Source organism: Xenopus laevis, chromosome 5S, assembly GCF_017654675.1.
Source record: "Xenopus laevis strain J_2021 chromosome 5S, Xenopus_laevis_v10.1, whole genome shotgun sequence".
Taxonomy (NCBI): domain Eukaryota; kingdom Metazoa; phylum Chordata; class Amphibia; order Anura; family Pipidae; genus Xenopus; species Xenopus laevis.
Genome location: NC_054380.1, coordinates 65,829,703 through 65,842,628, shown reverse-complemented (window position 1 = coordinate 65,842,628; position 12,926 = coordinate 65,829,703). Strand labels below are relative to the sequence as shown.

General features: G+C 37.5%; 1 protein-coding gene across 2 annotated transcripts in view; it reads left to right on the top strand.

Moving 5' to 3' along the window:
• The window catches only part of crybg1.S (crystallin beta-gamma domain containing 1 S homeolog), a 164,099-nt gene that overhangs the window by 118,374 nt on the left and 32,799 nt on the right, over window positions 1-12,926 (top strand). For both annotated transcript variants that reach the window (XM_018265409.2, XM_018265410.2), the window contains 6 exons: window positions 886-1,025; window positions 5,569-5,695; window positions 6,434-6,469; window positions 8,386-8,540; window positions 9,554-9,680; window positions 10,941-11,086. In XM_018265409.2, coding sequence (XP_018120898.1) covers window positions 886-1,025; window positions 5,569-5,695; window positions 6,434-6,469; window positions 8,386-8,540; window positions 9,554-9,680; window positions 10,941-11,086 — 731 coding nt within the window. The remainder of the gene's footprint in view (window positions 1-885; window positions 1,026-5,568; window positions 5,696-6,433; window positions 6,470-8,385; window positions 8,541-9,553; window positions 9,681-10,940; window positions 11,087-12,926) is intronic.

The window sequence follows — 12,926 nt, the reverse complement described above, 5'->3', positions numbered from 1 at the left end:
CGTGGAAAAAAATGAACTTCAATCACACAGTTTAGAGGGTATCACATAGCTACATTATGATGCCATGCTTTAGATGGAACAAAAAGCAGAGCATGGGATCCAAAACTGTATGAACTGGGTGGCAAGCGGGGAAACCAGTTAATTAAAGGAGAATTCAACCCCACAACTAATAAAAACTCCTACCCTACATAGTTCCCCCCTCCCTGTTCCCCCCGGGGGTGTTAACATCTGTAAATGCCCCATATCCTTTAATTACCCCTCGTTGCAGAGTCAGCGCAGCGGAGCTCACGGGTGCCATCTTCCGGCGCTTCGGTAATCTTTGGGTCTTTCGAAGCATGCGTAGTTGTCACGAGTATCTGCTCTATCTGCAGCTGAAGTAGCACATTATGTCATAGCTGAAGCAAGGGGACAATCATGCAGTTGCAATACTGCTGGAAACCCTTTCTTCACTACCTGTCATAAGTCAGGCTGCAATGGCACATTTTAGAATTTTAAGGGTTTTGAGGGGCATGTTCCCAATTGAAATCACCTTGCATCACAGGTGAGATTAGTTGTGTTGGTTTTCTGTAACTTTCTGTAACTTCATAGCAGATGTTGGTGATATTTCTGTGCATTATAGAGAACGGAAATGTGCAGCATGTGCCTAAGAAAATCTGTCTGGATGAACAAACCATGTTGATTAACATGCAAATTACAACATACTAAACATACAGCCATGTCCATGCCATGTCCAAGTTCAAGTATGTGATATTAATAAGTTCAATATCGCCAACAGAATTATGTTTATAATGTGGATATATCTTTCAGAGTATGTATTGGACTCTCCATGCCACAATTATTTTTGTATTACTATATAACAAAATTCTTAAACCTTTTTTTTATCAGGACTACAGGGTTTGTCAGATTGATTTGTTTACAGAACCAGATGGATTAGGCATCATGGCATCTTATTTGGATGACACTGAAGAACTACAGGTTTATGGGAAATTGCAGAAGACTTGTTCCATTAAAGTGCACTGGGGAGTGTAAGTATACTAGTCTTTTTATGATAAAAAAAGTTGTAGCTGCTATTAAAATGCCTGATGTAGTGGTATAGCTAACATTACATCACTGCATGTTGAGACTATACATATAAAGCAAGCCAATTAATTGCTGCTCTGAATTTCACAATCTTCTTTTACATTATAAAATAAGTAACAAAACTTTAGTTCAGAATGCATCTCTCAGTGTGGTTTCTGTTACACCCTAAAGCAGCGCACACGCTTTCACAGATATTCTTTTATGTGTTCTAAATTTCTTATTTTTTCAAATTCATGCTATTAGGTATTATGTTATGTAGTGCTTGTATGCAAAATAGGTTGCTTGATATTCCATAATATTCTACTTAGAGGAAATAATTTTTATCATGCAGACACAAATGATTGTAAGTGCTTCTAAATGTGTTAGGAGTGCACTATATTCAGGTCAAGCACATTTTGAGAATGCATTAAATGTGAGATCTATCCTTTAGTTAGTGGATGGAAGTGAGAAAACAAATACTGTACCTGATGTGTAAGCAGATGTATTTCCTTTAAAGTGCACTATATTTAAGTCGATTATAAGCACTTTTGTGCTTCTGCCTTTAGAGAGTATTGGTTCCCTCCTAGCACATTCCCTGACTTATTTTAAACCTGTTTGTTATTTTGATGAGCGAATTTGTTTCATAGAAAAATTAGCAAAACTCAGTAGAATTTGCAAAACACATTGAATTCAATCAGGGGAAGGTAATAAAAGTCGCAAAGAGCAAAACTATTCGCACCAATAAGACTAAAAATCCACATCTTGCAATGTAATATTGTTCCTTAAACTGTTATTGCATTGCGAATTTTAATTGCGCATTGCGAATTTTAATTGCGCACTCATAAGAAGTGCTTGAAGGTGTCATAATCCTTTGGAGCAAACATAACGACTTTTTCAGTAAGAAGTTTTATTACATTGACTGCGCATTGGCGCAAACTATAAAATTCGCAAATGGTCTTTCACTGTCGGAAGTGGTAGCTAAACAGTTTCCGGGCTCGTAAAAGCTATATTAAATTCGCACAAAGCAAAATTTGTTCATCCAAAGGCATAACTTTTCGAATTGCAAATAGTTTTTCCGTAAGCGATTTTTATTACATTCCCCCAAATGGGTTATAAAAAATTTTTTACACTTGACAATTTTTTACGCACTCGACAATTTTTTCTCACTCCAAATGTCCTTAAAGGACCAGTAACATAAAAATGTTTTTTTAAAAAATTAGTTTCTACTTTACGAAAAATGTTTTTTATTTTTTATCAAATTCTTTTTATTTGTTATTTACAGTTTACAACAATCATACCCACAAAAAGGAAAAAAGGAAAAAAAAACCCAAGTAAATTATGTTTCACATGTATCTTTTTAACCGCTTCCAACAATTAAACAGGGTATATTTGACAGAGTCCGTCATGGGGGTGGGTTAGCTATACTGTCAGATTATTAGGTGAGTCACCTCAATCACAAATAGTACACCTTACTATCACATCATACCAATATGTAGGCTAGAACCCATTTGAATTACATTCCCGGGGTATCCAGAGCTGTCCATTTTGCCCACATTTTTTCGAATTTACTGGGGCAATTTCTGGAAATATAGATTGCTTTTATATGAATTAATTTAGTTTTCACAGATCATCGAACCACTTAAGTGGAATATAGACAGATGCATTAGCTAATACATATAAAAGGTTAACAAATCATTTCAATCAGATTCACTCTACCAACTAAAGAGAGTGGTAACACAGCCCAGGCTGGGATTTTGGCCCTAAATGTCGTTAAGATAGGTTGTAGGAAACTTGACTTGTCCAAAGAAACTACAATACCTAGGTATTTCATTTTGGTCACCCACTTCAAAGGGAGGCCCGCTCTGGGATACGGATTATGGTCAATGGGAAGGATACTGGATTTATTCCAGTTAACCCACAAACCTGAGTATTCCCCAAACTGCTTTACCAGCTGTAACAGTTGATCTAGAGAGTTATTAGTATCTGCCAAATAAACCAGAGTGTCGTCGGTATAAAGTGAGATTTTTTCTTCCCCGTTACCAATCTGCAGTCCTTTAATGTCGGTGTTATTCCTAATTGAGGCTGCTAAGGGTTCAGCTGCTATGGCAAAAAGTAGGGGGGAGAGAGGGCACCCTTGTCTGGTACCTCTAGTGAGTTGAAAGGGTGTTGAGAGGAGCCCATTTACTAGGACAAAGGCCTGCGGTGAGTAATATACTAATTTCACCCATGCAATGAATTTGTGGCCGAAACCAAATTTTGTTAGGACTTCGACTAGATATAACCACTCGACCGTGTCAAATGCCTTTTCTGTGTCTAGGGAGACTACTGCCCTGTGTGAGGCGTTATCATGTTTTATATCCAAATTATGGAACAGGCGTCTTATATTCGTATATGTGGAGCGGTTGGGTATAAAGCCTGTCTGGTCAGGGTGTATCAGGGTTTTGATTACATGGTTCAGGCGTGTGGCCAGCAATTTAGTTAGGATTTTGGCGTCCATATTTAGCAACGATATTGGCCTATAGGAACTGCATTGCGCTGGGTCTTTATCTTGTTTAAGAATTCGTGTTATGGTTACCTGATAAAAAGATTGTTGTAGAGAGTTGGTTTTGGAGGCCGAATGAAACAAGTTGAGTAATTTGGGGGCCAGGAGCTTCACATGGGTCTTATACCATTCTGAAGGTAGACCATCAGGACCTGGGGCTTTTGAGGATGGGAAGGAGGTAATAGCTCCTTCGATTTCCACCAGAGTAAAATTAGCATCTAATTCTAATCGCTGTTCAGTATCTAAGGCGGGGAGAGCAATTGACTGTAGATACCTCATAATATCTACTGTGGATTTGTTTATCTGGGAGACGTATCATTGGGAATAATCTGCAAATTGCGCACAGATCTGGGGGATGCCATTTGCTGTTGTCACCAGGGGAATTGAAGTGGAAGGGTGTAACTCTTTAGTTAAAAAGGAGATGTGTTTAGCATTTTTGTCACCATGTTCATAAAGTTGATGGGCCCCATAATTCAGGTATTTCTTGGCGGAGTCCAAAAGTAGTAATTTAAGATCTCTTTGTGTTGTGGATAAATGGTCTTGGGTGTCAGGAGTAGGATGATTAGCATGAGCTTGTTCTGCCTGATAGGCGTCAGCTTCTGCCTTTTCTATACAGCATTGTGTACGTGCTCTTTGGGCCTTAATCATAGAAATATATACCCCTCTAGTATATGCCTTGTATGCATCCCATGTTATGGCTGTACTTGTTTCAGTCGTGTTAGTCTGCCAGAAGTTGGTATGGTGGTTAGGAAACTCTGTCTGTAGTTCAGTAAGGGTTACCCACCTACCCCCCAATCTCCACTGCCACTGTAAGTTTGACCTCCCTAGTTGTAATGTGATCTGTATAGGCGTATGATCTGAGCATGGTAGTGGGAGGAATTCTACCTCTATCACTTTGGGTAGGGGGTCGGCCGTTGAGTAAACTAAATCAATTCTGGACATGGCCGATTTAGCTGGGGTAAAACAAGAAAACTGGGTTTCTGTGGGATGTTTCCATCTCCATAAGTCTGTCAGCCCAAGGGCTTCAGACCAACCTTGGATTTTGGAGGGACACCTCCTATCAGGTGGGTGGCAATCTACCATGCTGTCCGGTACTGCGTTGAAATCACCTGCTATAAGAATAGGTCTGGGGTCAGGACTTGCAAGCTTGGCAGATATTTGATGCAGTAGATCTAGGCATACACATACTATAACTTCTCAGGCTCTAACTTCTCAGCTGCCTAGGGCTTTGTTAGCAGATATTCATGTTTATTCAAAAGAGACATTGTATTTTCTATGTAGTGAAAACTGCAGTCTTTATGGTTTTTCTCAATATTTTAGATGCAATCTAATGGTGCTTAAAATTAACTTTGAGTTTAATGTAGACCATGATAATCAGGTCTTCATTTTTTATTTTTGTTTAGTTATTTGCCTTTTCTATTGTGAATTTCTTGATTCTGAAGCTAGATTTTTACTTGTTACTCTTGTTCTATTAATCATCTTTAAAACTGTCAATCCTATTGCTGCCTGATTGCTTGGGTAACCCTGGTAACAAGATTGTTTGAATTCCATACTTGAAAACAGCAGAAGAAAATGTAAAAAAAATTCATATGCATGTGTGTTTGAGCTGTATTATGGACTGAGGAAGGAGCAACTGGTTTGCTTATGGTTAAAAAAATATATATATATATATATATATATATATATATATATATACACTGAAACATTTTATTATGCATTAAAACTGATTGTTCATGCTGCCCAAGTAACTAGGTATTACAGAGTGGTTAATCGCTGAGAAAATATTCATGAATAATGCTCTAATATTGTTTATTTAACATTTCAAATCTGCTTCCTTCCTGACAAATTATAGTTGTGAATAAGTACACAACTTCATTGTAGTCAACAATAATTTCTGGATATAAATGTTATTTTTCTTACTGTGTACTTGTACATAACATCCAGTCTTGTCTCTTTTATGTTTCAAGGTGGTTGGTTTATGAAGAACCTGGTTTTCAGGGCATACCGTTTATCATAGAACCTGGAGAGTATCCTAATCTTTCATTTTGGAATACGATGGAAGCCTACATAGGTTCACTAAGACCTTTAAAAATGGTATAATAATTATCCCAAAAGTATAAGTTCCAAAACTAATATGCTATCATAATAATGTAATAAGTAGTAAAAATGATTTAAAATAATTAATACAATCCTAACTTATATAAATACTTTAGTAGTAAGAATCAATCGCAGTTGGAATAATTTGTTTAAAAGTGGGGACTGTATTATTTTTATTGTTCTTAATATTTCTTTATGTACTGTATTGATATGATTGTCTTACTGTTAGAATGTATTATTGTTTTATATAAATGATTGTAAGAGTTAATTAGGATAGTGTAGGAAGTGACATATCTTGCCTCCTGATTAAGCACTGATATGCAAAAATGTAATTTAAGTTTAAATGATGCAACAAATGTAATTTAATTCCGCAAAGACTATAGTGCCTATGAGAATATTAAGTTTATAAGTTGCAATGCCTGGTTCCAACTCCTGAGAACAGTGTAGCAGAAACCAGCTACCTAACAGACCTAAAGAACTGACTGTTTCAAGAATCAGAAGGAGATAAACAAACTCTACCAAGTGCTATTATATTTACAAATAGCTTTGAAGACCATGACATTGTTTTAGTAATATATATTAGAACGTTATTTAGAATTACACTTTCTCACATTATGTAGTGATCACCATTAAGCAATATGAAATCCTTTAGTTATAATACAGTATGTACATTCTTCCAGTGGTAAATTGTTTTTCAGACAAAGATTTTTAAAATGCAGTCTGTTTTATCTGCAGGGATGCCGCAAAGTTGAAATCCCATATGAACCAAAGGTAAGATACAAATGTGTTGTACTGATTATTTATTATTATAGTATGTATAACATAGTAGATCACAGTATAATGTAAAAAAAACAAGTGTATCTTTTATAGTTTAATATTAAGTGCATATAAGTCACTCTTGCTGCTCAAGCTTGACCACAAAGTACAGTAACAGGTACCGGTCATCATGTATATGATAAACTACTGTACTGTAAATTACAAATATACTAGATGTGCACCTTTATATGGTGGCAAATCTCCAAGGTAAAATGTGAAGGGGATGTACACTTTTGTAAAGTTCTACCTATATCACTCATTTGCATACCATTTATGCCACTGACCACCAGTAACTTTAAGGGGCCGATTCATCAAGGGTCGAATATCGAGGGTTAATTAACCCTCGATATTCTACTAGGAATTGAAATCCTTCGACTTCGAATATCGAAGTCGAAGGATTTAGCGCAAATTCTGCGATCGAAGGATTATTCCTTCGATCGAACGATAAAATCCTTCGAATCGAACGATTCGAAGGATTTAAATCCAACGATCGAAGGAATATCCTTCGATCAAAAAAACTTAGGCAAGCCTATGGGGACCTTCCCCATAGGCTAACATTGACTTCGGTAGCTTTTATCTGCCGAACTAGGGGGTCGAAGTTTTTTTTAAAGAGACAGTACTTCGACTATCGAATGGTCGAATAGTCGAACGATTTATACTTCGAATCCTTCAATTCGAAGTCGTAGTCGAAGGTCGAACTAGCCCATTCAATGGTCGAAGTAGCCCAAAAAACACTTCGAAATTCGAAGTTTTTTTACTTCGAATCCTTCACTCGAGCTTGATGAATCGGCCCCTAATTCTAAAGTGAATGAGGACAGCTGTGCCATGCATACTTTCAGATAAAGCTTAACTGTACTCACCAAAGTTTCTGACCTGCTGCTGATCTCTGCATCTGTACTTTATGCTGAGATTTGATAAAAATGTATTTTTTGCCAAGTCTTGCAACTTTAGTGGAAGCCTGGAAAATGGGATTATTCCTTATTATTTTTAACTAATCCATCTTGCATATTTAAACTTGCCTAATTTCTCAATACGGCTATTGCCATCCTTAGCACCTTCCATAGCTCTCCTACTTTATGTAATTATTGTACAAAATTACCAAAGGTTGCGTGATTTAGTGGAATAAGGTGTAGTGTTATGATTAGTAATTGGGGTCATAACCACTGTAGTTTCCCCACCATTCTGCCTCGGTTTCTACAGCTCTTGCACATGTTCAGTGCCTCTGAAATTAATGTATTAGGGAAAAAGCCAAGAATACTGGTTAAACAGAAAATACTGTTAATCTGGCAGTTAACCTGCATAAGTAATTAATTAAGTACACTGTTTTGACATCTTTTATCAATCTGTATTTTAAGTTAGATCAAATATAACAACTCTGCTACACAGAATTTAGAAATTTCTCTTGGAAATAAGAAACCAGCAACGATATGTCAAATTCTTTTTATCTACTAGCTAAATACACTGTGAAGAAATACATCTATTCAGTGTCACTCCCTTCCTTTGAAAGGAAATTACCTTGAGCTGGGTATACATTTGCCCATAAAACCTGCTAACTCAGTCCCTTCAGACCAAGTTGGCAGTTTATCAGCCTGTGTATGGGGCCCTTTAACACCTACTTGAAAGGTCAGATATCTGTCAGGTTTGAAAATACTGTCATATTTACACAGTCCTCTCCTGGCAGTTTGCTGTAGGCCCCAAAAATAATATCATCCCAAATTGGCTAAATTGGCTTAAGATCTGCTCATCTGGCATTTGGAGTGGAGTAGATCTTGAAGTGTGTGCCTAGATTTAGCTGACATTTTTTTGGAAGGGTGTCTTTCTCAGGAGTGGCGGTTTTCATTAAGTGCCTTGTTTTCTGTTCTACATTCCAGATTATTATTTATGAGAAGCCACTTTTTGAAGGAAGGCAAGTGGAGCTTGAGAAAGAAGTACTAAAGCTGAAAGATCTAGAAACTGAAGAAGCTATCAAAAAGCAAGAATTGGCACCATTTACTATTGTTGGATCACTGAGAGTCATCAGTGGTTTGTAAGTAAATATTTACATAGTTACATAGTTAAATCGGGTTGAACAAAGACAAAGTCCATCAAGTTCAACCCCTCTAAATGAAAACCCTGCATCCATACACACACCCCTCCCTAATCTCAGATAAACCATAGATACCCATATCTATGCTAACTATAGAATTTAGTATCACAATAGCCTTTGATATTATATCTGTCCAAAAAATCATCCAAGCCACTCTTAAAAGCATCACCCAGCAGTGCATTCCACAACCTCACTGGCCTTACTGTAAAGAACCACCTACGTTGCTTCAAATGAAAGTTATTTTCCTTTAGTCTGAAGGGGGGGGGCTCTGGTACAGTGATCCTCTTTATGGTTAAAAAGGTCCCCTGCTATTTGTCTTCTAATGTACTTGTAAAGTGTAATCATGTCCCCTCGCAAGCACCTTTTTTCCAGAGAAAACAACCCCAACCTTGACAGTATACTCTCATAATTTAAGTCTTCCATCCCTCCAACCAGTTTAGTTGCATGTCTCTGCACTCTCTCCAGCTCATTTATATCCCTCTTAAGGACTGGAGTCCAAAACTGCACTGCATACTCCAGATGAGGCCTTACCAGGGACCTATAAAGAGGCATAATTATGTTTTCATCCCTTGAGTTAATGCCTTATTTTATGCAAGACAGAACTTTATTTGCTTGTACCTAGAGAAAAACAGGGCATTGCTATGCCTTTGTAGTTGTTTCCTTTATACCCATATTTCTGATTTTGCTAACTCTTTCAGAAATCCTAAAGAAATTTTGACAGGAGTCTGTCTGTCACTGCTACATGCATATGTTAATTTTAGCTCAAATTAATGCAGAGGCATGGATGTGTCAATCATGCACATATATACATAACATATATACATAACTGTTGGGGCAGTGTGATGACATAATAAAATATAAATATGGAAAAACCATTCTTACATTGCATTATTAGTACATCCTACTATATTTATTGCATAGGCAAAATGCTAAAGCCCATATTATTTTTCCAGGTGGGTCGGTTATGAGAAGCCAGGATTTGAAGGCCATCAGTATTTACTAGAAGAAGGTGATTATGAAGAGTGGAGTCAGTGGGGTGGCTTTGATGGACTTCTACAGTCATTACGGCCAATAGTATCAGTAAGTATATACCCATGATGCTTGCATTAACTAGTAGACCCTTGTCTTTACTACATTATGTAACAGAGTAGTCTCACCAGTTACTTTATATATTTGTGTACTGTATCAAAATAAGAGAATGGAAATATCTTTTCAATTGGTTTACACTGCTATTCTATTTTCCCTAATTTAACATACAACCTTAGACATAGGCTTTTTTCTTTACTAAAAATAAATACAGGTATTGGACCTGTTATCCAGAATGCTTGGAACTTGGGGTTTTCCGGATAACAGATCTTTCTGTAATTTGGATCTTCATACCTTAAGTCTACTAGAAAATCAAGTAAACATGAAATAAACCCAATAGGCTGGTTTTGCTTCCAGTAAGGATTAACTATATCTTAATTTGGATCATGTACAAAGTACTGTTTTATTATAACAGAGTAAAAGGAAATAATTTTAAAAAATTTGGATTATTTAATTATAATGGAGTCTATGGGAGACGGTTGTTCATTAATTCGGAGCTTTCTGGATAACGGGTTTCCGGATAACTGATCCCATACCTGTATTTTTAAAATGTGCAATATTGAATCTCTCTAGTAACATCTAGGGGCCCATTCACCAAGCTCAAGTGAAGGATTCGAAGTAAAAAAAACTTCGAATTTCGAAGTGTTTTTTGGGCTACTTCGACCATTGAATGGGCTACTTCGACCTTCGACTACGACTTTGACTTCGAATCAAAGGAATCGAACTAAAAATCATTCGACCATTCGATAGTCGAAGTACTGTCTCTTTAAGAAAAAACTTTGACCCCCTAGTTCGCCACCTAAAAGCTACCGAACCCAGCGTATGGGGAAGGTCCCCATAGGCTTGCCTAACTTTTTTTGGTCGAAGGATAATCCTTCGATCGTTGGATTAAAATACTTCGAATCGTTCGATTCGAAGGATTTAATTGTTCGATCGAACGATTATTCCTTCGATCGTTCGATCAAAGTTTTTGCTCAAAATCCTTCGACTTCGATATTCGAAGTCGAAGGATTTTCATTCCCCAGTCGAATATCGAGGGTTAATTAACCCTCAATATTCGACCATTGATGAATTTGCCCCCTAGTGTATGAACATGTATTACCATTAAGCACATTAATAAAATTGTTGCATTGTATGGCTTTTTGATATGGCAGAAGTATTAACTGTGAATTTATGTACGGTGAATGTGTTCAAGCATTCTGCATACTGTTATACTTTAATTTATTAAATTAATTAAAACTATATTTTAACTAGGACTTTTCAGCACCTCATATGACAATGTATAGTGAGAAGGACTTGGATGAGAAAGCACCTAATATCAATGTTTTGGGGATTATTTCAAACATGGATGAGACAGGATATGGAGAAAAGACTCAATCCATTCATGTTCGGAGTGGAGTGTAAGTTCAATTTTTATTTTTAATTAAATGGTTTCAATACCACTGCCTTTTCATTTTTGTTATTTAAATTAGGTTGATTAAAAGTTCATCAAATTTAAATAGTTTGAAAGCAAACATTCATTTATAAAAATCACTAACCAGGTTCTGCTACTTTTTAAGTTATTTACTTATAGTTATTTTTCTATAGTCATTTATGCATCAGAACTTTACCAGGGCATTTATGGAGTGCAGGGTTGGACTGGGCCGCGGGACACTGGGAAAAAACCTGGTGGGCCCCAGCCCTCGTGTGCCTAAACCCGCTCTACATCCAGCAGGTCCTGGCTTCCTGCGCTCCTTTTCTGACATGCAAGAAGGGATTCGCAGGCTGGTACACGCACTCGCGTGTTAAGGAGGACAGGGAGGGATTTGGGGCAGGGGGCTTGTAGGGATCTGCCGCTGGAGTGGCCCATGGGGGGGTGCCCTGATATGGAAGCCCCAGTGGGCTCAGACCCCCCCAGTTCGACCCTGATAGAGTGCAAACATATTTAATCCTGCTTTTCTCCAAGCACAGCTAGGCGATAGCACGCAAGCACACAATTTCAACTGTTAGTTCATCTTCTGCGTGGATTGTGGTATAGACTCCACTAACCTTTTTTAAATTATGCATAAATATACCTAATTAATATTTGTACAAACTACTGTAGTTGTCATTTCTCATTAGAAGGTAGAGCTATTTTAATCTTAAGAACAACTCTAAATAAAATAAGAGGATTTCCAAATGAGAACCCCTAAATTTAACATGCAACATACACAATCACTCTCTCTCTCTCTTTTTCTCTTTCCAACACTCCTACTCCAACAAGGGGTGCTGTCTGTCCATTGACCTTACCCAAAAGCAGCATTCATAGAATTTCATGCAAAAAGAGTCAAAGTAATCTTTCGAGCAAATGAAAAATGTGCAAAGGAGTTTGAGCTCTGCGCAGTTTGGAAAGTCTATTGAATTAGCAGCACCGATAATGTGTGTGGATCCACACGTCCACTTCTTGTAGTATAGGTTATGCAGGGTTCAGTGCGCTGATATCTGCTTAAAATTATGTTTCCCAAATGCCTAAATAAAGAAGACAGTATATGGTGTAGTACGTCTTATACAATTGAAATATGAGTATTTAGAACTACTCACATAGTCAGTGCTTGAGTACAAGCATATATGTAATCCTTCGTTGCAGGTGTTGTAGTCCTGAAATACAAAGGCTTCAAATAGTGATGTATTGCCGGAATTTAAGAAATGGCCTTGCGGGCCGTTTACACTTACTGAGCAGTAATGAAAAGGGAGTCTTGTGGATTATAATAGTTTTGTTCGTCTCACTCACGAAATTGCCGCCTTTTGGCGGAGTTGCACAAAAGTGTGATGTTTGCCGACAGGCAGAATGTGCTGTCTTCTATGGAACTGGCTTCTAGATTGGGTAATGGCGGCGTCTCTGCACAGTAGTCGGCGTCTTGAGATATGAAACGCGTCGGGCTTGTATTAATTACCAATAAATAATTTTTCTAGAATCCACTCTCTAATATCTGCCTTATTGAGTTTCCCTAAATAACTCCGGACCGCTGAGCCGACACGACTGGGAGAGACCCGAAGTAACTCACAATCAAGTATGCCGACCACTGTGCAGAGACGCCGCCATTACTCAATATAGAAGCTCAGCTCACTTGAGCTACATTAACAAATGCCACCTTGCAGCTCTTTGCCAGTGTCCTGTGCAGAAAATTAGGCTTACACATGTCCGCTAGTATAAAATTAAAACTTTACACTATTGAACATGTGCATGTTTTTTAAACCACATATTGCCATTGGTAGTCTGAA